The sequence below is a fragment of the Mandrillus leucophaeus genome, unplaced genomic scaffold (genome assembly GCF_000951045.1).
Source record: "Mandrillus leucophaeus isolate KB7577 unplaced genomic scaffold, Mleu.le_1.0 Scaffold293, whole genome shotgun sequence".
Classification (NCBI taxonomy): Eukaryota; Metazoa; Chordata; class Mammalia; order Primates; family Cercopithecidae; genus Mandrillus; species Mandrillus leucophaeus.
This window is the reverse complement of record NW_012103065.1, coordinates 1,721,925-1,748,268: the sequence shown is the minus strand read 5'-3', so window position 1 is coordinate 1,748,268 and position 26,344 is coordinate 1,721,925. Positions and strand designations below refer to the sequence as shown.

The 26,344-nt window shown below is 36.2% G+C and overlaps 1 protein-coding gene across 2 annotated transcripts in view; it reads left to right on the top strand.

The window, feature by feature from the left end:
• Positions 1-26,344, top strand: part of SEMA3C (sema domain, immunoglobulin domain (Ig), short basic domain, secreted, (semaphorin) 3C) — a 183,989-nt gene that overhangs the window by 143,682 nt on the left and 13,963 nt on the right. For both annotated transcript variants that reach the window (XM_011986104.1, XM_011986103.1), the window contains exons 13-15: positions 17,427-17,515; positions 21,050-21,091; positions 24,231-24,388. In XM_011986104.1, coding sequence (XP_011841494.1) covers positions 17,427-17,515; positions 21,050-21,091; positions 24,231-24,388 — 289 coding nt within the window. The remainder of the gene's footprint in view (positions 1-17,426; positions 17,516-21,049; positions 21,092-24,230; positions 24,389-26,344) is intronic.

Below are 26,344 nucleotides of genomic sequence, written 5' to 3'. Positions count from 1 at the left end.
TAATGATTGTATAAAGAATATATACATGTAATGTGTTATATATATGTTATTATATATAATAATTGGTTCTAGTCTGCTCAAATTACCCATTTATTTAGTATTCTGACTTAGGCAAATATATATTTACAGATTCCTAAAATATTTTATTACTATTATAATGATGCTAATTAAATTTATTTGCAGTGCTTATCTTTTTCCAGGAACGCTAAATAAATTATCTCATCCAACCCTTATAAATATCATATGAAGAATTGTAAGAATGTAGGTGCCATGGAGGGCAGGGATATGGGTTTCATTGATTGATTGCTGTATCCTTAGTACCTAGACTAGTGCATCACTCACAGTAGCCGCTCAATAGATATTATTTGAATGAATGAGTTGCATTTATTATTTGTCATTGTTTTCAGGCAGAATCACAGATAAGTTAAGATCAAAGAGATAGTAGTTAATATGTAATACAACCAAAATATAAACCCATGCCATCTGATTTCATATATTGAACATTTATTCTCTTCACATTTTTACCTCATTTACCATAACTACTTTACATTTCTTCCTTAAATGAAGTTCATTTCATTTATATTTTCTCATTTTACTATGAATTAAATGTTTCATCCACATATATCATGATGATATCCCTGATGTGTTGACATGCAACATTAGCATTGACGTTGCTTTGTTTGAATGATACCACTCATTTTAACCCATCCATATGTTGTTACCAAGTCTTACATGTGAACAAGATTCATCTTGCAAGATGACAGAGAAGACTTGGACGAACTGCACCTTGGAACAGACTGAATTTTTGTGTGAATTAACCTATGTGCTCGAATTTAACCTGTGAATTTGATATATTTATATCAGTTACATTATGGCTAGGAAGAAAGGAGATAAAACTTCGGGGCAAGAGGGGAAGATGTGAAAAGGAAGTAGAACTTTACCTTCATTTTTGATGTATCACTAAATTTTTGCCCATTTACAATTTGTGTTAAAATGGGACTCATCTATATTCAAAATGTCTTACACGCTCACCAAAACACCCATCAAACACTTTGGCATGTTTTTGTTTCCTTAATTAAAATGGATTCTGCATATATTTGGAGAGTTTAGAATATCATGCAAGGACCTAGTGGCTCTCAGCAGGAGGACAGAGGGCAGTGATTCGCTCTGCACCGCTGGCTCATTTACTACTGAATCCCTGATGTTTCTCTAGATGACTTGAAAACAATTACAGTCACACCTCATCCCTGGGTGTTGCCCCTATTTAACCCTCTAGTGATATGAATGTAAGAAAAATGTTCTAGCCTGAAGACATTAAATGATGCAGTCTATTGTCTGTGTGTCAGGAATAAATGGCCACACTAAGTTTTTGTTCTTGATGTGCTGCCAAGTTTCCGTGAGGCAGACTTGGCAGGCTTTGTCCCGAGGAGAAGAATTCACAGCCTGCTGCTCAGTCAGGCCAGGCCTTCCCTATGTGAGTATCCGTAGGAAGGCTATAGCTGCCAGTTGTGGTGGTTTTTGCAGAAAGCTGATTTTAAATTTTTTTATTTAACTTGGAAAAGTTCAAATTCTAGAAAATAGAAGGAAATGTTTCATTTTAGAATGTGAAATGTAGTATAAGTTGGAATGAAAAGATCTGAAAACAGAGTTTCTGAGGAAGTCTGTGGTATTAGAGTCGTATGTGTTACAATGAGTTGCATTCTTATTCTTCTCTTCCGCTAATGGGGCGGGCAGAATAATGCCTCTGTCCCAAAAGATCTCTATGTCCTAATCTCTGGAACTGGGGACATGTTATCTTACTTGAGAAAAGGAACTTGCAGATATGTTTAATGTTACAGACTTTGAGATGGGGAGATTTTCCTGAATTGCTTGGGTGCGCCTATTCTAATCACATGAGTCCTTAAAAAGCAGAGCTTTCCTGGCCATTGTTAGAGATGTCATAGTGGAAGAAGTGTCAGAGAAACGTGACTTAGCTGGCTTTTGAGATGGAGGAACAAGACCATATGCCAAGGAATGCAGGTGGTCTCTAGAAGCTGGAAAAAGCAAGGAAGTATATTCATTGTCCCTAAAGCATCCAGAAAGGAACCCTCTCAAAATCTTTTGTTAGTGCAGTGAGACCTGTGATGGCGTTCTAGTTTACAGAACTCTAAGATAATAAATTTGTGTTGTTTTTGAGACAGGGTCTCACTCTGCGGCCCAGGCCGGAGTGCAGTTATGTGATCTCAGCTCACTGCAATCTCCGTACCCCGGGCTCAGGTGATCCTCCCAACTCAGCCTCCCGAGTATCTGGTACTATAGGCGCACACCACCGCACCTGGCTAATTTTTCTCTTATTAGTAGAGATGGGGTTTCTCTACGTTGCCCAGGCTGATCTTGAATTCCTGGGCTCCCAAAGCCGTTTGCCCGCCTCGGCCTCCCAAAGTGCTGGGATTACAGGCATGAGCCACTGCACCCGGCCTTCAACGTGTGTTTTTAAGACACTAAATTGGTAGTAATTTGCTCATGACAGCAATAGAAGCTTAAGATAACTAACTTTTGAGTTATAACTTAATCTATGCTTCTTTTAATAATTTTTAAAATAAAGATTAATCAATTCTGATGTTTTAAAACTCTGGAAATGTCCTTAATGATTTATGCAAAAAGATAACATGTTATGTTCTAGAGCTTTTCTCTACCAGTATAGAATAACATAGTAATATATCACAAAGATGTCTTTTATTCAGTCATTAGAATTTATTGAGATTATCGCATTCCAGGACTTACGATATATAAAGAAAAATGGCAACATCATTTTCCTTTAAGAATCTCTTGACTCAGTGGAGGAGACAATTTAATCCAATTCAGTAAATATTTATTTTGCATGGGAGTATTTGAGATAGTGTTCTACTGCCTGATACGTATTTGAGATAGTGTTCTACTACTGTATAACAAATTACCACAAAATTTGTGGCTTAAGGCTACATTCATTTATTATCTTACAGCTCCCAAGGATGATTGCTTAGCTAACCTCTCTGATCACGGTCTCACAACAAAATTTAGCCAGGCTACAACTGTTTTTTAAAGTTCAAGGTCCTCTTTCCAAAAACCCACCTGGTTTTTGGCAAAATTCAGTTCCTTACTTTTGCAGAAGTAAGGTCCTTAGCTCCTTGAGGCCACCCACAGGATTTTGCACATAGATCACCTCATTGGCTTTTTAAAATGTGGTTGTTTGCTTCTTCAAGGCTAGTAGAGTCTCTCACTTCAATCTGCTGAGATGGGGTCTCATATAATCATCATCTTGATATTGACATACCATCACTTTTATATTTTTCTGTTGCTTAAAAGCAAGTCACATGTTCCACCTGCACTCAAGAGGAGGAGTTATATAAGAGCATGACTCATTGAGGGTCACCTTAGAGTGTGTCAGCTGTGACCCATACACGTTTTTAGGTAGATCATTTTTACAGTGTTGTAGAGGATACATTAAAGACAGAGGAAAGAAAATAAGACTCTTTATAGGTTATAGGTAAGAAATGATGAGAGCCTAAATTAAGACAGGGGTTAGAAATGACATTATCTGGTCTAAAAAGTATTTGGGAGAAAGGACCTGATGATAAAAAATTGATTTGTGGCTTGATTCATAGATTTATGACTTGGCAAATGGTGGAAAGAAATACCATTGACTGATCAAGGTAAGAGAGAATCAGCAATCAGATTTGGAGAGTGATGAATTCATTTTTGTTAATAAATGGCACACTTACCTCCTCCTTTGACCTACTGTGCATAAGAGTCTAAATTGATCACTTCAATTACATTATTTCATTAACCCACAGCAACCCAATAAAAATCATTATCCCCATTTTACAGTTGTGTAAATTGAGGCTTTGAGGCATTAAATGCTTGCTTAGGATGGCAAAGCTAGTAGGAACAGTAATTAAATTCAAGCTCTGCTCTGTCTCACAACAAGTTGAAGATTTGGTGGACTAATTCAGACAGATGAGTCAAAGAGGGTGTTATAGAGAGCACTGTGCTAGAGCTGGAGATCTGGGAGTCATTAGCAATGTGGGTGTTAGCTGAATCCATGAAAATGCTTGAAGTCAGTCTAGGAGACTATGCAGATAAGGATTTAACTCTTGGAGCTCATTTAAGGGGTGGGAAAATAAAGAATATTTACCAAGAAAATGGAGAGTGATCATACAAGTAACAGGAGAATAAAAGAATGTGATATTGTGGTGGTCTTAAGAACAAACACTGAAAGGAAGGAAGATGCAGTGGTCAAGATCATCAGACATGGCACAGTTATAGCTGAGTGCCCTGGTAGTAGGTTGTTTTCCTCATCCTATCTTCTTACACACTAGTAACATTTGCCAGGAGAATAACCATTCCAGATGGAAAGACCTGAGACATGAACAGAAAGAAGTAGGAAGAGGTTAACAATGCAAGTAAATGGGTTGTTTGATGGCCACATTCTGAGAGGAAAGATGTTTTCCTTACCCAGGCACCTAGAAATGTAGATAGATATTCAAGGCCGGTTTATGTATGTGGTTTAAACTTTGAAAACTAACACAGAAGAACCTATCTTATGATAAAAAATGGTGCAAGAAAACAGGTTGAGTGACCATACAATTCATGAATCCCAGATGAGTAATTCTTCTCCCCAAACAATAAAGGATTAAATAGAGAAGGTCAGCCCTGAATTTACATCTTTGGAAATGTAGTTGTTGCATCCTTTGTGTAGGATCAGTAAAAACTTACATAATAAACCTGCATTATTGAAGGTGTGTCAGTTTATCTGAAATTAAAATATAAATAGAAACAATTCTTAATGTAATGAAACAGGAATACTAAAACGTGATATGTAATTTTTAGTAATTTACAAAGTCCTAAAACATTAATTTCAGTGATTGCTGAGGCCCTATGTGAATATTCTTTAGCTATATTACAGGAAATAATGGTAGTAATTCCTTTTTTGGTGGATTATCACTTGAGCCAATACTGTATTATGGTGTTTTTTTAACCCTCACAGAGAAAATTTGCTTCTAGAACCAGAATATACAAACTTACTAAATACTTTTTGACACATTAGATATAGCAGATATTTTTGTGAGGACAGACACTTTAGCTGAATAAATAAAGTATTAGGTCAAATCTTAAAAGGAAACATTTTATTGTTTTCTGCTTTTTTGGTATGTTTCAATTAAAACATAACTTAGTCATTCGTTATATACTTTCTAGTTTAGTAAAACCACTGGCCTTAAGATTTTTCTTTCAACTTTATCCCAGAAGTCTATTTTTCAATTAACTTGCCTAAAGGTTTAACTCTGAAACTTTCTACAGCCATGATGGATGCAAGCATCTGTGTGCACCTATAAAAACCTAGCTCAACATATGGGAACATCAAGAGATTTCTAATTTTGGTTGTGACTTCTCCAAAACCTTGTATAAAACCAAATACAAGGCTGGGTGCAGTGCCTCATGCCTGTACTCCCAGCACTTTGGGAGGCCGAGGTGGGTGGATCACCCGAGGTCAGGAGTTTGAGACCAGCCTGGCCAACATGGCAAAACCCCATCTCTACTAAAAATACAAAAATTAGCCGGGTGTGGTGGCATGCACCTGTAATCCCAGCTACTGGGGAGGTTTACTCAGGAGAATCGCTTGAACCTGGGAGGCAGAGGTTGCAGTGAGCCGAGACTGTGCCACTGCATTCCAGCCTGGGGGACAGAGCCAGACTCCGTCTCAAAAAACAAAACATAACAAAACAAAAACCCCAAAAAAGTAATTTATTAGAATGGTTTTTAATGTCATTCTTGGATAAAAAATTAGGGAATATATTTTGGCATTCAAGTTTAAATCCTGCCCTCTATCACTTATCAGTTGTATTACATTGAGGAAATTATGTAACATCTCTAAGCCCAGTTTCCTTATAGGAGAACTTTAAAGTAGAATTTATAGGTTTACTTTAAAGACCAAATGAGATAAAATATGTATAAGCCTGAGTGTACAACCTAGCAATTAGTAAGCATTCAATAGATACATATACACACTTACCTATATAATATCTATTATTGAAATCAATCACACATATCTATGATGTATATCATATATATTAGTATATATCTATGCATTTAATAAGTATTTTGAATGTTTGTCACATGTCCAATACTCTTCTATTCACTAGACATAAGCAGTGAACAAAACAAAAAAATGCATCTCCTTTGACAGAGCTCGGATACTTGTAAGCAATACAAATGGTAATGAACAATATGCATGCAATTATTTTCCAGTATCAACTACATTTGAGTACCCACTATATCAGGAAAAACTGAAAGCAAAAAATATATATATTTTTAAAACTTCAGTGACATCATAGATGAATCCGTTGGTAATACATTGGTGGCATTTCTTTCCTTTGGAATTTCTAGATAAAAGTAAAAGCCACTGGTGTATAGCAAAAGAACATAAATAATTTATGTAACAGGTGAAGAGACAAATAGGAAAGCCAGTTTCAGACTATGGGGAGTAAAATTAGTTACAATCTGTAGAATTTACAAGAAAGGTTCACGTGGACTCTTTTCTTTGATCTTGAACAGCCTTGTCAGGTGTGTAGGGCAAATACTGTATTCACATTTTATAAAGAAACAAAGGATTACAGTTGGCAGGTTTTACTCTATACTGTTTGCAAGTGCAAAACGAAAATGAATAAAATGGAAATAGAGGACATTTGTTGCAGATTCAGGAGAAGGAGGTGTATTTTCTTTTTGTTTGTAATTTACTTGGCAGTGTTGTAGGGGCTGCCATTAACTGGTGTGTTAATGAGAAATCGTTATCTACTCCTGAGGGCCATTGATAACTGCAAAAAGAGAACCTTCATAGAGCACGGTCTTGTACATACATGGTGTTCAGCGTGTGAGGAAACAGTACAAATTAGTTGTATTCCTTCTAACATAACTGTTGGGCAGACATAGTGGTATCCTGATTTAGTAAAGTCGTCTTTGTAGATCTGCTTTTGAGGATGTACACTCATCATTTTAGTAAAAACAGGAACATACATTTCAGTCTATAGCTTCACTTAACTATGTCTTTTACATTGTTATTGCCAAAGTTACATATGCTCATTGTAAAAAGGATCTAGAAAATATTTTTTTAAAAAAGAAAAGCAATTACAGTTTATATTACCTTATTTGAAACCAAGTGTGCCTCAGAATTCAGAAGTAGTTGAATAGGAAAAGGTAATGTATTCATATATATGAGGTAACATGACTTGCAGAACCCGGGACCACACCCTGTAATAATGCACAGTACTGTTTCTGCAGCGAAACAGAAATCTTCAAACCCTGTGTAAAAAAACAACCGCCATAAATAGCCTGAAGTCAGTGCAGGTCAGGTTTTATGACCAAATTAGTTCAAGTAAGGACAGATTTTGCCACCAAAGAAATTTAAGAAAAAAGAAAACAAACTTGTGAGTTTTACAATTGTAGATAAAAGATAATGGGCCTGCATTAAAAACAGAATATAATTCCCTACTTAATACAGGGATTAGACTAAAAATACTGATTTTTTAATACTCTGTAAGATATCACATACAGGTCTGTTTGACTTTTTAATTTATTTTTTAGAGTAGATAGTTTTATTTTTCTGTCAGTAAGATTTTCGGAAATGGGTCAGCTTTGTTCTTATTTCAGCTTTTACCATGTTCTCAAATATCTGTAGCAGTTCCAAAATTTCTACCTGTACACCAGTTAGCACTAACAAAAAGAGAATCATACCGGATTCTCATTCCTTTTGGAGTTTCCATTTTGTACCAATTCCCTTCATGCTAAAAGGCATCCTTTAGAAATTTCTCCAAATGCAGGAGGTCTGCAGGCAACAAACTTTCCATGCTTTTACTGATTGTTTTCACTTTTTCAAAAAGAGTATTTTTGTGGATATAGAATTGTGGGTTCACTTAGTCTTTTCTTTCAGCATTAAAAAAAAAAAAAAAAAAAGTCATTCCATTATCTTCTTGGCCTCCCTTGTTTCTCATAAAAACTTACCAATAATTATGTTCCTTGTTCTCATGACAATGTATTTTTTCTCTTGTTCCTTTCAAGGATTTTTCTCTATGGTTTGTTTTCAGCAGTTTACATAAAATATGCCAGGGTTTGACTCCTTTAACATTTCTTCAGCTTGGTTATTAATGAATCTTTACATCTGTAATGTAATGTTTTTCATCAAATTTGGAAAGTGTATGGCCATTATTTTTTCAAGTATTTTTCTTCTCCAATCTCTCTATTCTTCTTGTGAAACTCTAGTCACATATATGTTGGACCATTTGATAATACATAGGCCAAGAGGGTCTGTTCACCTCTTTCAGTCTTTTTTCCCTCTGTTCTTCCAATTGCATAAATTCTATAATCTGTCTTTAAGTTAATTGACTGTTTTCTCTTTCAACTCTTAATACTTGAATCTGCTGTTAAACCCATGGAGTTAATATTTTATTTCTGTTATCATACTTTTAGTTCTAAAATTTCCATCTTGTTTGGTGGATAGTCTTTATTTCTGTTCTGAATTTTCCTGTCTGTTAATTTGTTGAAACCATGCCTTCCTTTAGTTTTTGAGTATATTTGTTTTATTATTTGAACATATTTATACTAATTACAGTAACTGCTTTAAAGCTGTTATTTGCTAAGCCCAGCATCTGGTTTATCTCAACTTTGTTCTTCTTGACTCTTGGTCCTGTTTTCTCTCTTTTTGATATATAATGAATTATGTTGTTGAATCCTGGAAATCATGGATAATGCCCTGGGCTTGAGTTCTGTTTTCTTCCTCTGATGGTGTTCATTCTTATTATAGCAAGCACTTTATTATTAGCTGATCGCTTTGTGCTTGTTTGGACTTGTACTACTCTTTGTTCGAATGCATATGCTTAAAGCATGTCACTCCAATTTTACAGGACTCAAACTCCAAAATCTCTCCCTTCCACATCTTATCAGATTAGGTTACAGGTTTTGTTAGGGCAGGCCTAAATTAGGTCTTACTCTAGAATATGACGCTTTAAAAATCTCAGCCTTTCTTGTGTCAGCTGGATGTCACGGTTTTTCACAAGGTGTTAATGAGATCTGACTGAAGCAAGAACAACTTCATCCAGCTTTGCTCTTCCAGAATTGCCAAACCTGTAATTTATCTGAACAGTTTTCTCAAGTAGCACCTGCAATCTGGTAAGCCTCTGGTGCTCTCATCCTGCATATGTAGCCCAGGACTCAAGCACAGACTCACAGAGTGTTTCCACGTGGATTTCTGAAACCCACTTTCTGGACGCCTCCCTCTCTCTGACACTCTGTACCACAGAATTGATTTCTTTCTGCTGCCCCACATTTTCGTATCTGCCTCCTCATCTTAGTGGGACCACCATGTTCTGCTTGAACACAAGCTCTCTGAACCTCTGTTGGGATTGTTCCCAGACAGAAAGTGGGGGATGATCATGAAGATTAGCTTGTGAGTATCCTTTCTTCTAGTCTTGCACTGCCTGTTAGCTGTTACCTAAAAAGAATGGCCTCACACATTTTGTCCAGTTTTTTTATTTGCTTACTGCAGGAGAGTACTCTAGTATCAGTTACCCCATCATGGTTAATGGCCATATTGCCCTGCAGAAAGATTTTCCTGATTACATTTCTACCAAAAGTGTTTGAAAATGTCTATTTCCTTATTTTTATGCCAACTCTAGGCTTTATCATTCATTTTACTGAAGATCATTATTTTTACAATGTCTTAAATTATATATGTACTCTAATTTTCAAACCATGTGAAAATTATTTGTTAAAATTCTGCCTGAAGACTTCCCCCGAATATTTTAATATATTGCAAATAGGTCGATAATTTAATATAGTTGTAGAAAATATGTTATTTTAGCTAAAAATAGAAAAAAAGTAACATTTATATTTTAAAAACTAATTTGGTAGCTTTCTCTTTGATTAAATACAGACAACTACCAAGAAATGAAATAGGTTTAAAAAATGATACTGTTTGTCTCTCATGATTCTTTAATGTTTGAGCAAACACATGCTTCTTCTCTAAAGCTTATTTAATATGCAGCACCTCCAGAAATTATGTCTGTGGTGTGATGTGGGAACCAGCATCTGTATTTTTAGTAAACTCCGAAGGTGACTTTGAGTGAGGTAATCTGAAAGCCAGAATAAGGTGCTAAGGAGCTAAGTGAAATTAATGGTATCAGCAAATAAACTTGAAAGTCACTGAGTACACTATTTTCCTCGTAATGCAACAAAGAATGTTAACTTTTCTGAAAGGCTCTGCAGGGAAAAAAAAAAAAATAACCTAGTTTAACCCAGTCATTCCAAATTTATATGACCCTGTAAAATCTTTAGCATCAACACACTTGGGAAGATGATTAGATGGCTTTTGTTGAGACAGCCTTTCTTAGGGCCTCCCCTCAAATACAGACACTTGAGATGCCCAGCTGGGGCTCTAATGCCCCCAGGGCTGAGGCTGAAGGTGTCAACGTTACAGCTTTCCAATGACCAATTCAGAGCTCACCATGTGAGAAACCCTGCTAAACGTGAGAAATTGTGCTAAATAACTCTGTTTAGAAATACTTTATTTTTTTTGTAACAAGGCATACACATGCATAGAATGCTACCTTTTAAAAGTAGATTCAGTGAATTAATAAAGATTTTATAACTCGTGATTCAGTTTTATTCTGAAATGTTAAAACTCACTATTAAAAGATTGTAGCAGCAGTTTGATTACCTAACAGGAAAATAAATGCATTAGGAATGGGGATTTTAATGTAAAATAAGGCAGCCAATTATCAATACATAATTATAGAAATTAATAATTGACATGTCTCGTCATACCTCATCTCTATTAAGCATTCATTTGCCAAGCAAAGATTTTGCAGTTCTTTTTTGGGCTTTCAAAGTATGTTTCCTTATTTTAATAAGCAAGTCGTCTCAGAAAATTATTAAAAGGGAAGAGATGCCTTTTAGTAAATATGGTGATTTTGTCTTTTATAATACTACTATAAATTAATACTAGGACTAATTATTTCTCAATAATTTACCCCTAATATCATGTACGGGACTACCTAGACTGACACCTAGGAGCACAAAGAGCACAGGAACTTGTGTGACTATGGGTGACACACCCATTAGGCTGGCCCTGACTGGAATACGTTTATAGGTTAGCAACCAGGAGGAAGGGACTGGCCAGATCTCATTAAGGAGGCAGTGTTGCCCCAAATCCCTAGGCAACCAGAAGCACAGGGGAAAGCAGACAGTTTGGCACATCAGTTTCCAGGGAAACTCCCTAAGGACTGTTTACATAAGACTCAGGAGATAGATATACAAATGACTATTCCAATGACCTGCTTGGTAATGAGCTGTGTTTGATCACTTGCCTGCCATAGCCAACACTTACTGTACTTATAAATGCAAGCTGATCTCTTGGCCAGAGACAGTGGAAAGGTTTAAGGATAACTGCTGTGCTCCTTATATTAGAAAAAAAATTAGAGAGTATAAAATAAGGTAGGAAGGAAGCCTGTCTAGGAAATTTTCTTTGATGATTTAATAAAACAAAAGAAAATGAAAATATCTCATATGGATTGATGAGTCTGCTGTGTTATCTCTGTGCATAGAGTTGCATTATGTAAATCACTTTGCAGATTTGTCTTGCTTATTCACACAATGCTTTAATGTATTTAGAGTATCTCTATTATCTATACCTCACAGATGAGAAAATTGAGATCCAGTCAAAGAAAGTGACTACAATCGTGTCAAAAGTGTACTCAATGATGGAGCTAAAGCTAAAACGTAACTTCCACTTACTGAGAATGTTATTGATGTGCCAGACACCATGCTAAGCAATTTCCATGTCTTATTTGTTTAATTTTTATTAGTCAGAACTCTTTCAACTGAAAGTGACCACACACCTTACTCAGACTACTTACAAAATACCGTTTTCTTCGTTTAACTGAGAAATCCAGAACACAGCCGCAGACATAGCTGAATTTGTGCTAATATCATGTTGTCAGGAACTTATTTCACCACCTTTCAGTTTTATTTTCCTGTGCATTGCTTGTTCTTAAACGAAGTCTCTGCATGTGGTAGCAAGAATGGCTCCAGCACCTCCAGATTTACAAGCTTTAATGCTCCTGATTTCAGAAAGAAGAAGAGTCTCACTTCACTCATTCCCGGGAAGGGCAGGGCCCTCACTTGTTTCTAGCCCGTTCCTATGTGAATCACAGGGGCAAGGGTATGCTCTTGTTGGCCAGGCCTACATCATGTGGGCCTCCCTGGAGCTGGGAGAGAGGTAAGCCATTCCTTAACCAGGTAGACTCGAAATGAGGTAGTTGGTGTTTCCGAAAGATGTGTCAGGGTGTTAGTGCCAAAAGAAGGGAAGTGATTCTGGCTAGGCTTTAGCCTTAGCTTAATGGATTTTTAGATAGCCATTATGAAAAGCATGGTTATTATTTACGTTTTATACAATAGCAAAGTGAGGTTTAAAGAAAAAAGAAGTGACAGCTTCACTGTAACTATATCATAGGCATGGTGCTTTCCCCAAGGATGTAAAAATAACCCAATTCTACAGAACACTAAAAAGGATTTATAGTTGTGAATACATTCAGAGAATACCATTCTCACCACCCCCAGAAGGAAGACATTTGATAAGTATATTATTATCTTCAAACAAAAGGGCATGGAGATGGCTTTTTGTGGACATAAGTAATTGAGAGTTTTACGGCCATTCTGGAATGCCTATCTCTCAATGACGAACATTTTAATGGGAACACACTTGTTTCTCAGAAAACCATAAATTCTAGATTCTGAACTCTTGAGTCCTATGCCTGTGTGTTTGCATGCATACTGCTCAACTCACTGAACTCACTCAAAACTTTCTTGTTGAATCAGTGAGTGAAAATGGATAGAAGACAACTTAAGACTACTTACTTAATTATTAGTAAACGATACAGCCCAAGGATACCTCAGAAGTAGTCCTCATATAGGGAACCCATTACTGTCAAAACCAAAAATAACAAAGGAAAAGAGAAATGACTAAAAGTAGTATTGTAACTTTTATTGCAAATGGATAAAAAACAGGGTTTGCATTATCTTTTTTTGGCGGGGGGGGAAGGGGGGACAGACTCTTGCTCTATCCCCCAGGCTGGTGTGCAGTGACACTATCTCAGCCTACTGCAACCTCCGCCTCCCAGGTTTAAGCGATTCTCATGCCTCAGCCTCCTCAGCAGCTGGATTTACAGGTGCTTGCCACCACACCTGGCTAATTTTTTGTATTTTTAGTAGAGACAGGGTTTCGCCATGTTGGGCGGGCTGGTCTCTAACTCCTGACTTCAGGTGATGCGCCCACCTTGGCCTCCCAAAGTGCTGGGATTGCAGGCGTGAGCCACTGTGCCCGGCCTGCATTATCTTTTTATTAGCTCATCTTTATAGCCCTTCTTTGTGTAATATTTTAAAGATGGTATGCATAAAGTGCGTTTGTTGTGGGCCCTGTCAGAAGAAAATGGGGATTTCTGTAAAATTTTGCTGTCATAGTAAGTGAAAACATTAGGGGAATATGGAGTCAGTTGTATCATTTGAAGTACTTAATTCTTTTCAGAGCTGATAGTTTTATCTATTGGAACCTTTCTAATCAAAACCTGTTTTTACATAGTTTTATTTGGAGCTGTGTTATACACAGCCTCTACTCCGTCTCTTTTCATGGGGCAACTATAGTTAACAGAAATTTATTGTATATTTTAAAATAACTAAAAGATTGGAATTGGAATGTTCCTAACACAAAGAAATGATAAATGCTTAAGATAATGAGTACCTCAGTTACCCTGATTTGATCATTAAACATTGTATATATATATCAAAATATCACATGTACCTCATAAATATGTACAACTATTATATATCCATAATGATTAAAGATAAAAAAATTTAAAGAGTTGCAACCAAAGAAGAAAGAATGTGGATTTTGCTGTCACATGGAATGGTGGTGATTCTTATAAACTGCAGCAGGGAACTGTAAAACTGATATGATTTGTTAACCAAAAAAAAGAACATGCTTTTTATGATAACATGCCCGTATAACAAAGATTTTACATCTGTATCCTCCTGAGTTTTCTTTCATCCTTCATGGCCTACAGGTTAATTCAACAAATATTCAACAGGAACATATATGCATACACATGTGTGTGGTCGTTTACACACACACACACACTCACATGCACACACAAATCTTGCTCTAGCTACCACAGTTTCCTGGCTTTCAGATCGTTTTTTGGTATGTTGTATTTCCCTAGAAGTTTCCACTGCTAATTCCAATAGGTTGTTAGTAGAAATTAAGGAACACCTCCAACCACATGCATCCCTTTTCAATTGTGACATGTCTCTGCACAGCATCCCCAAATGTTTTTTCACTTCTAATTTTTACTTGTATTATTTATCTTTCAAGAAAATCATCTAAGTTGTTATCGGGGTAATTCTAAGGAAGCAGCTACAAAACATATATTTCAGAGCTTTTTGATTAAAACTAAAGCCTGCAAATCTTTTGGATTATTATTTTCCCTTTTTTTGAGTATGGTTTAAGAAGTGAATTTTAAATTACAGAATGCTTTGCAGCTTCTAAGACTATGTTCTTATACTTTGTATCCTTACAAATTTCAGGCATTATCCTGGCAAACTCTCTCTTGCTCTTTTGTATAAACATTGTTTTTAATTTAGTGGATTTTTATTTTTTAGTTTGCAGTGTTTTAAAGTTGAGTTTATTCTTTATTAAGAATTACTTTGACTCCATTGGATTTATAAAACACAAACTATAAACATGAGATAAAATCTTTGATGTCAGAGTAACTCGTGCCTGTGGAATAGAAGCCAACTTGAGATGTGAGATTTGAAATTTATCGTATTACTCACTAAATGATTTCTGGTTGTAAATTCCTGTACAATTCAGTTCAAGTTAATTCTTCTTAGAACATTTTCAACAGAATTTTAAAATGTGCATTATGTTGATTATAATACATATTTACAAATTAAAAATTTATAGTTATAATATAAAAGAGCAATATCTTGATATTTATGATCCAACTCACTAATTAATAGAAACATTTTAAGTAAATACATTTCTGCTTTGCCAGATTACTCACAAATTTGCTTTAACCCCCACATTGCTAAATCTAAACTAGTGTCTTTTCAACCTAAAATGTATATGATTGGTAGAGTGGCATGATTATATGCACAATGTTTATGTGACTTGTGAAACCATTTTATTTACAAATCTTGACATAAATATTATTTCTTATATTCTTATATTTATTTGGGCATCTCAGTTTTTGGCTATCTGTAATTGGGAAATACGAGTACATTTCTTATTTGATTTAGCTTATTTGCATCCTCTAATTTCAATATTTCCTCCACATTTTGAGAATATCCAAAGAAACATATTGCCAGCTTGTTACTGGCAGCGTATTTGTATGAGTCTGCAGCAACCTAAGTTCTTGCTTCCTCAGAAGAAAGAACTTGACCAAGGGGCCTAAGACAGAGAGAGAGACCAAAGCAAGTTCTAGAACAGGAGTTAAAAGTGTATTGAAAAGCTTTAGAGCAGGAATTAAAGGAAGGAAAATACAATTGTGTGACTTGAGAAATCAAGTTTGCAGTTTTGGCCTTTGACTTAAGGTGTTACAGGTTCACATACTTCTGGGGTCTTGGGTCCCTTCTCCCTTGATTTCTGCCTTGGGGTAGGCTGTCCGCAGGCATGGTGGCCTGCCAGCACGTGGGAGGGGAGCATGCACAGTGTGTTTACTGGAGTTGTGCCCGTGCTCACTTGAGGCGTTCTTCCCTTCGCAGTCTAGCATTCCTAAAAGAAGGTCAGAGACCAGTAAAACTGCCCCGTTTTGCCTGTTAATGCACATGCTTGAGCTCACTCACCCAGCTCCTGAGATCTTATTGGGAAGCTGCCGATCACCAGTTTCAGGTGTTTCCATCTACTGGGAGACTGTTTCCCTGGCACTGTTAACGGTGGAGGGTGTCCAGGTTCTTGGCATCTTGAGCAAAGAGTTGGACAAAACACACAAAGCAAGGAAGGAATGAAGGGTTTTACTGAAAAGGAAAGTACATTCCACAGTGTGGGAGTGGGCCTGAGCACAGGGGCTCAAAGGCCCCGTTACAGAATTTTTTGTAGTTTAAATACCCTCTATTTGGGGTATGACCTGTGTAAAGGAAGGGGATGAGGTAAAGTTACAAAGTCATTTACCCGGTGTATGCCCTGTGGAGAGGATATTTCCTGTCATAGCTGAAGTGTGAATTGGCTTGACACTCCCTGCCTCCAGACCCTATTTTCCTGCCTCAGCACCAGCTGTAACCAGTTATTATTTTAGAGAGACATGACATGTGATAACTGCCTGACCATCACCCGTTGGTCGCCTGACATTACTGGTTGGGGATGGGGACTCTCTCCTCACCTATTCATGTCTGACTATCTACCTACTGTAACAAACTGACAAAGTTGTGTAAATAGTAGAACTTTTCTATGAATAGGAATCCACACCTGAAATAAAATCAGTTATGTTTCTTTTTTGAAGATGATTTTGAATGGTGAGGGAAACATTTTACCATGTCTAAAGTTCATCATAGTTACAGACCAAATGTGAATTTTCCAATCCTAGTGACTTATACAGTTATTATAAAAATTCATTTGTAGTCATCTTTCTTTGAATAATAAAATCATTGTTTTAATGTTAACAAAATGAGATTGTCACTTTAGAATGTTGGTGTGGAGGAGAAAGTAATATTAATGATCAAACTTAAACTTGTGTATTGGCCGGTTACATTGGCTCACCACACCTGTAATCCCAGGACTTTGGGAGGCCAGGGTGGGTGGATCATGAGATCAGGAGATCGAGACCATCCTAACTAATATGGTGAAACCCTGTCTCTACTAAAAATACAAAAACTTAGCCAGGCATGGTGGTGGGCGCCCGTAATCCCAGATACTCGGGAGGCTGCAGCAGGAGAATCGCTTGAACCCGGGAGGCGGAGGTTGCAGTGAGCTGAGATTGCACCACTGCACTCCAGCCTGGGCAACAGAGTAAGACTCTGTCTCAAAAAAACAAAACAAAACAAAAAAACTTATGTATTGTATTATAAGAATACACATTCGGTTCCGAACTTTTGACTTAACATTTGGAGATTCTTTCCTTCTCTCATAGTTGTAGCTATACCCAATATGTACAAAATATAAGATATTCATATTGGTTCCCCTTGAATTGTATGTGTTTCAATTTTTATGAGATTTGGAATACATTCAGCACATGGCAATGGCTTAATATATACAATGTATTTTGATTACTAAATACTTATATAAATAATATTCTAAGTCAGTAGTCCTGTGTCTAAATAGCTTTCTTTTAAAAAGTATTGTAACATCTCATTGCTTCTTTTTTTTAATTTAGATCGGGGTACTGTGCAAAAAGTGGTTGTTCTTCCTACTAACAACTCTGTCAGTGGCGAGCTCATTCTGGAGGAGCTGGAAGTCTTTAAGGTTTGAACATCTCTTCTATTAATCTCAGAACATGCATGATGAGTGAATTCTTTAATCTTACAGCCAGTTGGGAGGAAACTATATTTGATAAAAGATCAAATAAATGAATGTTATGAATTTTTGAGGGTAGGAAAACACCAGATAAAATAAGAAATACAGAACAAATATTTTTGCAAAGTGTTTTCCTACATTTCAAGTTATCTTAACATAAAAGGATTCTTTCTGTTTTTAAGCTATCATCACAACTTGAAGAATTGTGGTCATCATTATTTTTAAAAAATGAGTTCTAGTTGTCAAGGTCTGGAAGATTTTGCCATGAAAGGGCTTTTATCATTTGCTTCACAAGCCACTGAAACCCAAATACTTGCACATTATTGATTGTTAGATAAGCTTTCTCATATTTTTTTAGCCAGCAATTTCATGAAAAACGACTTTGTTTTCTCTTGTTTTATTGCCTTTAACTCAAATGTCACTTCAGTTAAATAAAACAAATGTTGTCTCTTTACCACTCAGAACTTCATGTTCTATCAGAACTTGAGATTTCATTGTATTATTCTCCTTGTCCTTGAATTTGGGATAAAAAAAGAAAAAAGAAAAAGGGACAGAAAAAAAAAAAACGTACCCAAGGGAAGTTCAGTACTGTAAGATCTCACCTGGTCAGGGCAGAGTGCCTGTTCTTTATCTGTGAGCCAGGAGAGGGGATTTGTGGTGTCCTGCCGTGCCCTTCTCTGCTCACAGTATCAGTCATTGTAGTTCACATGGTGCTTTTTATCTGCATTTGGAAAGATGGGTAAAGTGCAGCGGAGGAGCTATTAGAATTGCAAAGGAAGTTTGGCATGGAATCAATCCTGCTGCAGACCACTATTTCCAACTAAACCAATTAAGAAACAATGGCCCAGACACAACAAAAGACCAGAGTCAGCCTATGACTGAGTAAAAGTAGCACTTTAGAACTCCCAGTAGCAGACTATTGCTAGTCCAGCAAATTGCTTTGCTTAGTTGAGTAGACTTAGAATGTATTGACTCACTAATAGACATTCCCACAGTCACCAAAAATATTGACTTTATAAGCACGTAAGAGGGTAGGGTGCAGCACTGTTAGATTTAGGTAATAAATTTTAAATGTAAAGAAATATGTAATAGAATCAAATAAAAAATTTGCGGAACTCTGGCAAGTTTCCTACTACATTATTAAATTTACAAGTTTTAATGCTAGACTAACTGGCACAGGTTCTTTGTGATTGGCATGTTAAAATTGGGCTCATAAAATGATGTTAATGATATTCAGACAAGTGCTTTTTTCATGCTTTGTTTTATAAAGAAATTGATTTTTTCACTAGATTAACCAAAATTACATTATGTAGAACATTTTTTTTTTCTCATTCAACTCTGTAGGGACAACTTGGCTTGCCAAAATAATATGAAGTGCCTTATTCTGGAGTATTATTGAAGATAGCAAAAATGTCATGTAGCAGCACTTCATTTTTTATACTGAAGTATCACCTTTTGATTATCAGGAAATGTTAAATTAAGTGAGCATGACATAAGCCTAAACATACATGTTACAGAAAGAAACATGAGTTATTCTGATCACGTGCTAACTACTTATGGTCTGTCATATGAGTTATGCTGGTGTTATCATCTTGAATAATAAACTCTCAGTGGAAAAACAGAGTCAGTCAGCATGCGTGTGGGGACATCAGCTCAAGAGACACCAAAAAAAGTCTGAGTTTTCTTACTAATGTGTGTGCCAGTGATTGATACGGCCAAGTCGGGAGACACAGTTACCGAATACAGTTACTGTCTTCAGCATGGTGTTTGTGTCACATTTCTGAGGTGGGGTAAAAATAATTGGGTGTGTATGATATACTGTGATGAGCATGTGAGGAAATAATGCATTTAAATTGAAAAGTTTTCTTAGCTAAGTGTCACACTGATGTACTGCAGAAAATTCAGTGTGACTTTGAAAAACCAGGAGCTTGGTTTTTATACAGTGCAGGACCATAATCTCTTCTTTTAGTCCTCTGTTCCACATTTTCTGGCAATAAGTCTGGTTTCCCTGAGCTTAACTAGAATTGGAAATATAACTACTAGTAACTGTCTAGCTGATTATAAGTTGCAACATTTGTATATGTGTATATGCGTGTGTGTGCGCACATGTGCATGCACGTATTTATATGGGATGATCAAAAATTGTTGCAATGGAGAATTAAAAATACTACTGTTTCCCCTTTTAAAATGTTGGCAAATACATGCAGCTCCAGAAAGCAAAATAACTGGGGGTACACTTGATTTTGAGAGCTTGTTCCCACCTGAGTTATTCAAGTAAAGCTCATGGCTCTTAATCAGTTTACCAGAAGTCTAATTTTTTTTTTTTTTTTTTGAAATGGGTTTCACTCTTGTTACCCAGGCTGGAGTGCCATGGCACAATCTTGGCTCACTGCAACCTCCACCTGCTGAGTTCAAGCGATTCTCCTGCCTTAGCCTCCTGAGTAAATGGGATTACAGGATTACAGGCATGTGCCACCACACTCAGTTAATTTTGTAGTAGAGACGGGGTTTCACCATTTTGGCCAGGCTGGTCTTGAACTCCTGACCTCAGGTGATCCGCCCACTTCAGCCTCCCAAAGTGCTGGGATTACAGGCATGAGCCACTGCACCCCGCCAGAAGTCTAATTTTTAATCATTAAAAGTAACGGATAATTTTTAAGAAGTAAAGTTATGAATACTTTGCAAACACATTACTATTTCAGAAAATTCTTAGGTTCTTTCATTCACATTTTATCAAAAGAGAACCTTTTCTAACAATATTTTTTGTTTGCAACAATGAGTATTAACTAGTATAGTTCAGCGTAATATATTATCGTTCCAAAACAGCACTGGCAGGTGAACAATAGTGTCTTATGCAGAGTGCTTGTGTTGCGGAGGAATTAGGTGGTGTACCATTCCACGTCTTCGTCCACCTGAGTCCGTGGATCCGATTCTGAATTATTCATTGTATTGAATATTCCAAAAATTTCCTTTTCGGATTTTCATTTTTCGTTCTAGTGCCTATATCGATACATGTGTTTTAATTACTACATTGGTTTTTTTTTTTTTTTTTTTTTTGAGATAGAGTTTTGCTCTTGTTGCCCAGGCTGGAGTGCAATGGTGCAATCTCGGCTCACTGCAACCTCCGACTCCCAGGTTCAAGCAATTCTCCTGCCTCAGCTTCCCGAGTAGCTGGGATTACAGGTGCCCACCACCATGCCTGGCTAATTTTTGTATTTTTAGTAGAGATGGGGTTTTACCATGTCAGCCAGGCTGGTCTCAAACTTTAGTTTAGGTATAACAACTCTATCCTTAGTTTCCAAAGAGAAAGTGTACTTTATAGACAAGTATATGCAAATGTGCTATATATGACAAGTACTTTTAAAGTAGATGTGTATATAAAGAAAAATGATTTCTTCTTGAGATTTAATAGAAAAAAATCTGAATGTAAAATCCTTTTAAGGAATATTTGAGCAACTAACATGTTGTTTTCTAATATTTTAGAATCATGCTCCTATAACGACAATGAAAATTTCATCTAAAAAGGTAAAAACTAAGCTATTTTATGCTCTTTGCTTATTAAAATATTTTATTGTGAGACATTATATTTTATAACTTCTGAATAATTAGTTCTTGTATTAACAAAATAAATAATACCACTGAAAGTATACCACAAAGTCACCTTTAATTTTGATGTAGAACTTACTAGTTATTAGTGAAAGACCGAATAGGTTTATTTTTGTATAAAAGTTTGTCAGAGCAGAACATATATACAGCAAGATGTTCCAACATTTTGTATATCCGATTTTCTCAAATATTACGGTGTGTGAAGCCAACTAAAATAAAAATAATCTTTCTGAGAAGAATTTAGCATAAAGTTTGGGCTACTCTATAACGTCACAACATTGTTAGAGGCTTGGAATGAGTCGTCAATCCTCTCTTAAGTTTCTGCTGTTGTCACATATTTGAAATACGCAGTGCATTCTTTTATGCTTATTTTAAAGGAAATATTATTTCCTAGGATTTAAACGTGTCAAAAAAAAAAAAAAAAGGAAAGTCTCAAATCTAAGGGTTCAGGAATTGGAAAAGAAATATTTGACTGTAATTGAAATCCTCAAATTTATTGTCTGATCTGTCCCTACACATGCAAATATACAATGATCATGGAAATAAAAAGTACAATTCCATTATATACATGAACAAACCATGTACCTCTCCATTCCCAAAAGGTATCATTTTTGAAAAAATTTTTAAGGTACAGAGTAATATAGTCAGAATGGAGTAGGCTTCCAAATAGGCTTGACATGCATTTGTATCCCTATCTGACCATAATGTACGAACAAATCAAGTAACTTCACTGACCTAAGTTTCTACATTTGTAAGGTAATGCTATTCTCACAAACAAGTTAATTTACATAAATTACCTAGAATAAAGTGGGTCCTCAGTAAATGCTGTCTGTGTAAAAGCCTGAGACCTATTTTTTTTGGAATACACAATAAAGGTTTTATGTGTTAGCACAACTGATTACATAATTCTGGAGCTCTTCACCATATTTGGTTTGTTAGAGATGAAGTAGCATTTTGTGGTCAGTCTTACACTCTTTTCACATCACTGAATTTTATTAGGGAAAATAAATAAGGTACAATGGAGCTAACGATCTCATCTGTAAAAATGTTTGTATGGTGCATAACAAACATTTTCCCAAGTAACGAGAAGCCATTCGTCATTTTGTCTAATGTCCTAGGGAGCGGCTCTCAAGTCAGAATTGTCTTTGAAGTCAGCAGGGAAGCCCTTTGTTTACAGTACTTAATGGAAAGAGAAAGTATCAGGGCAAGATTCAAAATGAACACAAAGTCATTTGTGTGGCATAGTAATCCTGTATGCAAGTTTTAACTGTAGTTACGTATTACATCTGTCTTCAACATCTTAAATTGTAGATAATTTAAAATGTCTCATTAAAACAGTGAGATTCAAGGCAAGGATAATTATTTGACTTTTTGGAAATCATTTGTACAACTGCATACTGCATCATTTTTTCAGTGCGAGAGGACTACAAATTGTTAATGACATCTTGTGTGTATTTAAATAACTTTCTCAGTGTTTCTCATTTTATTATCCATTTTATGCTCTCTTATTTTTTTTAATTTGTTCTTTTACTCCATATAACAGAAAATAGTAGGACTAATAAAAATTATATTATCTAGAATGAAACTACCTGTGTCCTACACTCAAATATACTAGTATCCTTAAAGTATTTTAATGAAGCTGATAAATTTACTGTATTACTTACTAATTTATTCAATAAACATTTATTTCAAATGTTTCTGGACAAATGGTTATTGTCAAAACATGCAGTCGTTTTCTTGTAGTTTGAATGTTTCAACTGGAGACCAGTCAATTTCAGCAAAATTTCTGAAAAGTCAATTGATACGAATAAAATTATTAGATGTAATAGAGTGAGATGTGATTCAAATAACTGATTAGAGTTAAAAACATATATTGATAGTTTAATTGATATTTTACCGTACTTTTTACCATTAATTAACATTCATTGAGCAAGCTATGAGCCAGAAACTATTCCAAGCATTTTATGTGGAGGAAACCCTTACAACATTTATTTCTTACAAAAACTCCATATGGTAAGTGTTATGTTATCCTAATTTTACTAATGAGGAAGCTGTGATTCAGAAAAGTTGCACAGCAAATTTGTAGCTGAGCTGAGATTTGAATCTAGGAAGTCTGGTTCCAGAGCTTCAGGGCCTGGTAGACACATGGTGTCTCCAGAGATTTAATCTTTAAATGTATATGTATGTGCATGTATGTGTATGTGTACATGGAGGAGTACACACACACCCATACATCCACGTCTATTCAAGTTTCAGCTTACAGATTCTGTGCTAACTTGAGTTATATCAGTCCTTTGGAAAGTAAGGAGTGTCAATTAAGAGACTCATTCCTTCAACTCCTTAGAACCATATTATGCCCAGCTAAAGAAATCAAACCATTAGAAGCAGTAGACATCCTACAATTGAAAGAGGATGAAATTTTCATTCATGAGATTTTTAGGATGATGATGATCACTGGATCAAGCAGAATTTTAACACATGTGTAAATATAAATACTGATATTATTCTAAATAATTATTTTTAAGTAGTTTTAGTGAGTAACATGCTACTTTCAAAGGCATGTGACCAAAATGTTCTTTTTTATTTCATCCAATGCTTACTATTTACCATTTTTTCCTTGTAAACTTAAAATGCCCTTTATTTTAAACCAGACTTTCTCAAATTTACAAAGTAATGTGTGGCCACACTTAAAAAATAAGAATGCTTCCTTGTGCTTTGCTAAGACACTGCATTCAAAGAAAAAAAATTCATAACTTAAATCTGTAATATATTAGCTCAAATCTGAGAGAACAATGAATCCCAATGTCTAAAACACATTACCATTCTATATGGTGCTTTGAGCTTTTCTTTTTTAACAGGAAAGTGGTAATGTTATAGGCATATTAACGTAGGAAAATTCTATTTGTTTTGGCTTTATACCCTTCTGTGCTTTGCTTCACGTTTTTAGTCGGTTCCAAAATGAATCCAAGGGTTTGTGAGCATATATTATAATGTGTTCCTGCTGAAAGTCTTCTTTTAACTTCCACATCTGAAATAAATCATCATTTTCCTTTAATAGCAACAGTTATATGTGAGTTCCAATGAAGGGGTTTCCCAAGTGTCTCTGCATCGCTGCCACATCTATGGTACAGCCTGTGCTGACTGCTGCCTGGCACGGGACCCTTATTGCGCCTGGGATGGCCATTCCTGCTCCAGATTCTACCCAACTGGGAAACGGTGAGCACTAAACAGTTCAGCATCCAAATGTATGACACCAGACAATACAGAAGTGTTTCACATCTTTAGAATTAGCTCTATTGCTGTTTCTTTAAATGACATTAAAAGTAGAAGCTGTGTTTAGCACCACACATAGTATTTGAATGAAGAAAATGGTAATGCGTTATAACTTGAGATTCTCACAGATATGGCAAGTCCAGAGTACAGTACTTTGGAAAGAGTCCTTTCTCCCTTCAGAGCTCCTCTGTAACACCTACTCCTCTAGGACCCATCAAATATTTCAAGTAGCATTTAGCTTTTTTCATTTTTTGCATCATCTAATTTATGTCTTTTATATTTTATTTATTATTTGTTTATTTATTTTTGAGACAGAGTCTCACTTCTGTCGCCAAGGCTGGAGTGCAGTGGCGCGATCTTGTCTCACTGCAACCTCCACCTCCCGGGTTCAAGCAGTTCTCTGCCTCAGCCTCCCGAGTAGCTGGGATTACAGGCACCCGCCACCATGTCCAGCTTATTTTTGTATTTTTAGTAGTGACAGGGTTTCACCATCTTGGCCAGGCTGGCCTTGAACTCCTGACCTTGTGATCCACCCGCCTCGGCCTCCCAAAGTGTTGGGATTACAGGCGTGAGCCACCGCTCCTGGCCGTCCTTTTTATTTTATATGCTTTAGTGTATCCTTAAAACCCACCTTCCTAGGATTTCTCTACATTGCTTAATTATCTCGTAAACAAGGATATAATATAATTATCTTATAATACTGGTTCCAGTTCAAGCTACAAGAGTATTATTTCAGCGTGGATACCTTGAGATTTGTTTTCAGAACCTTGATGACCACGCTTTAACCTTGGAGTGGTGACTGCGTGATTACTGGTTGGGTTAAGAAAGAAAGGCAGTCTGAGGCAGGGTACTTTTTATCCAAGTGGAAACCTAGGCGGGAAACTGCATCAACTTGTACCAAATTGGAAGGAACCATGAGTAGAGAAATTGAAAAGGAATATGCAGAATTCAGAGTCAGCCAAGGTCATAGCTATTTTCAGTTATACAGTGAGTGACATGGGTCATGATGGTGATGGTGCTAAAACCTTCGAAAATTAGGGTTAGCAGAGGGAGCAAATAGTAGCAGCCACGAGCATGAGTGATCTTTCAAGTAAAGCACTGGGGTGATGGTGCTTTATGGCTTTTATTCTCTACCTTTCTTTGAGGACCTTAACAGATTATAACAACCTTAGTGCTTTTGTGTATTAAAAGTATTCTGATCCTCTTATTCATTAGTTCAACAAATATTTTCACTGGAAATATATTTTCTAGGCATTGTTTTAGAAGCTAGGTGTATAACAGGAAAAAAGACAAAAACCTCTGTCTTCAGGAATAATGCATTCTAAAGAGAAAAGATCGATAATAAATAAGGAAAACCCCTGGTATATCAAATAATAACACAATCTGTGACTTTAAAAAGGGCAGAGAAAGTAGGTATGATATGTGGTAAGCAGGAGGTTGTGAAGTTAAATGGGTGTCAAAAAGGGCCTTACTGCAGATATACTGTGTGAGCAAGGACGTGATGTGGAATGCACCAAGACATTATCGAGCAGAGTAACATTCCAGGAAGAGGGATCAAAAATCTCTAATACTGGAGGATGCCAGGATTGTTCAAGAAACAGCTCTAAAGCTAATGAGGCTGCGCTGTAATGAGAAAAAGGAATGATAGGAAGAAATGAGGTCAGAATGCCACACAATGTCAGACTTTGTAAGTAATTGAAAAGTTTTTATTTAAAGTGAAATGGAAAACAGCTGAGGAGTTTTGAACATGTGAATGATAGTGTTTGGCTTTGGTTTCAAAAGATCACTGGTTGGATTTGGCTTACTTTGAAGACCTGGTGTAGGAAGAAGTTGGAGGTAGAGGGGAAGGGGTGGCAGAAGCTGCATGACAGGAGACTGCTGCCATCATCTAGGTGAGTT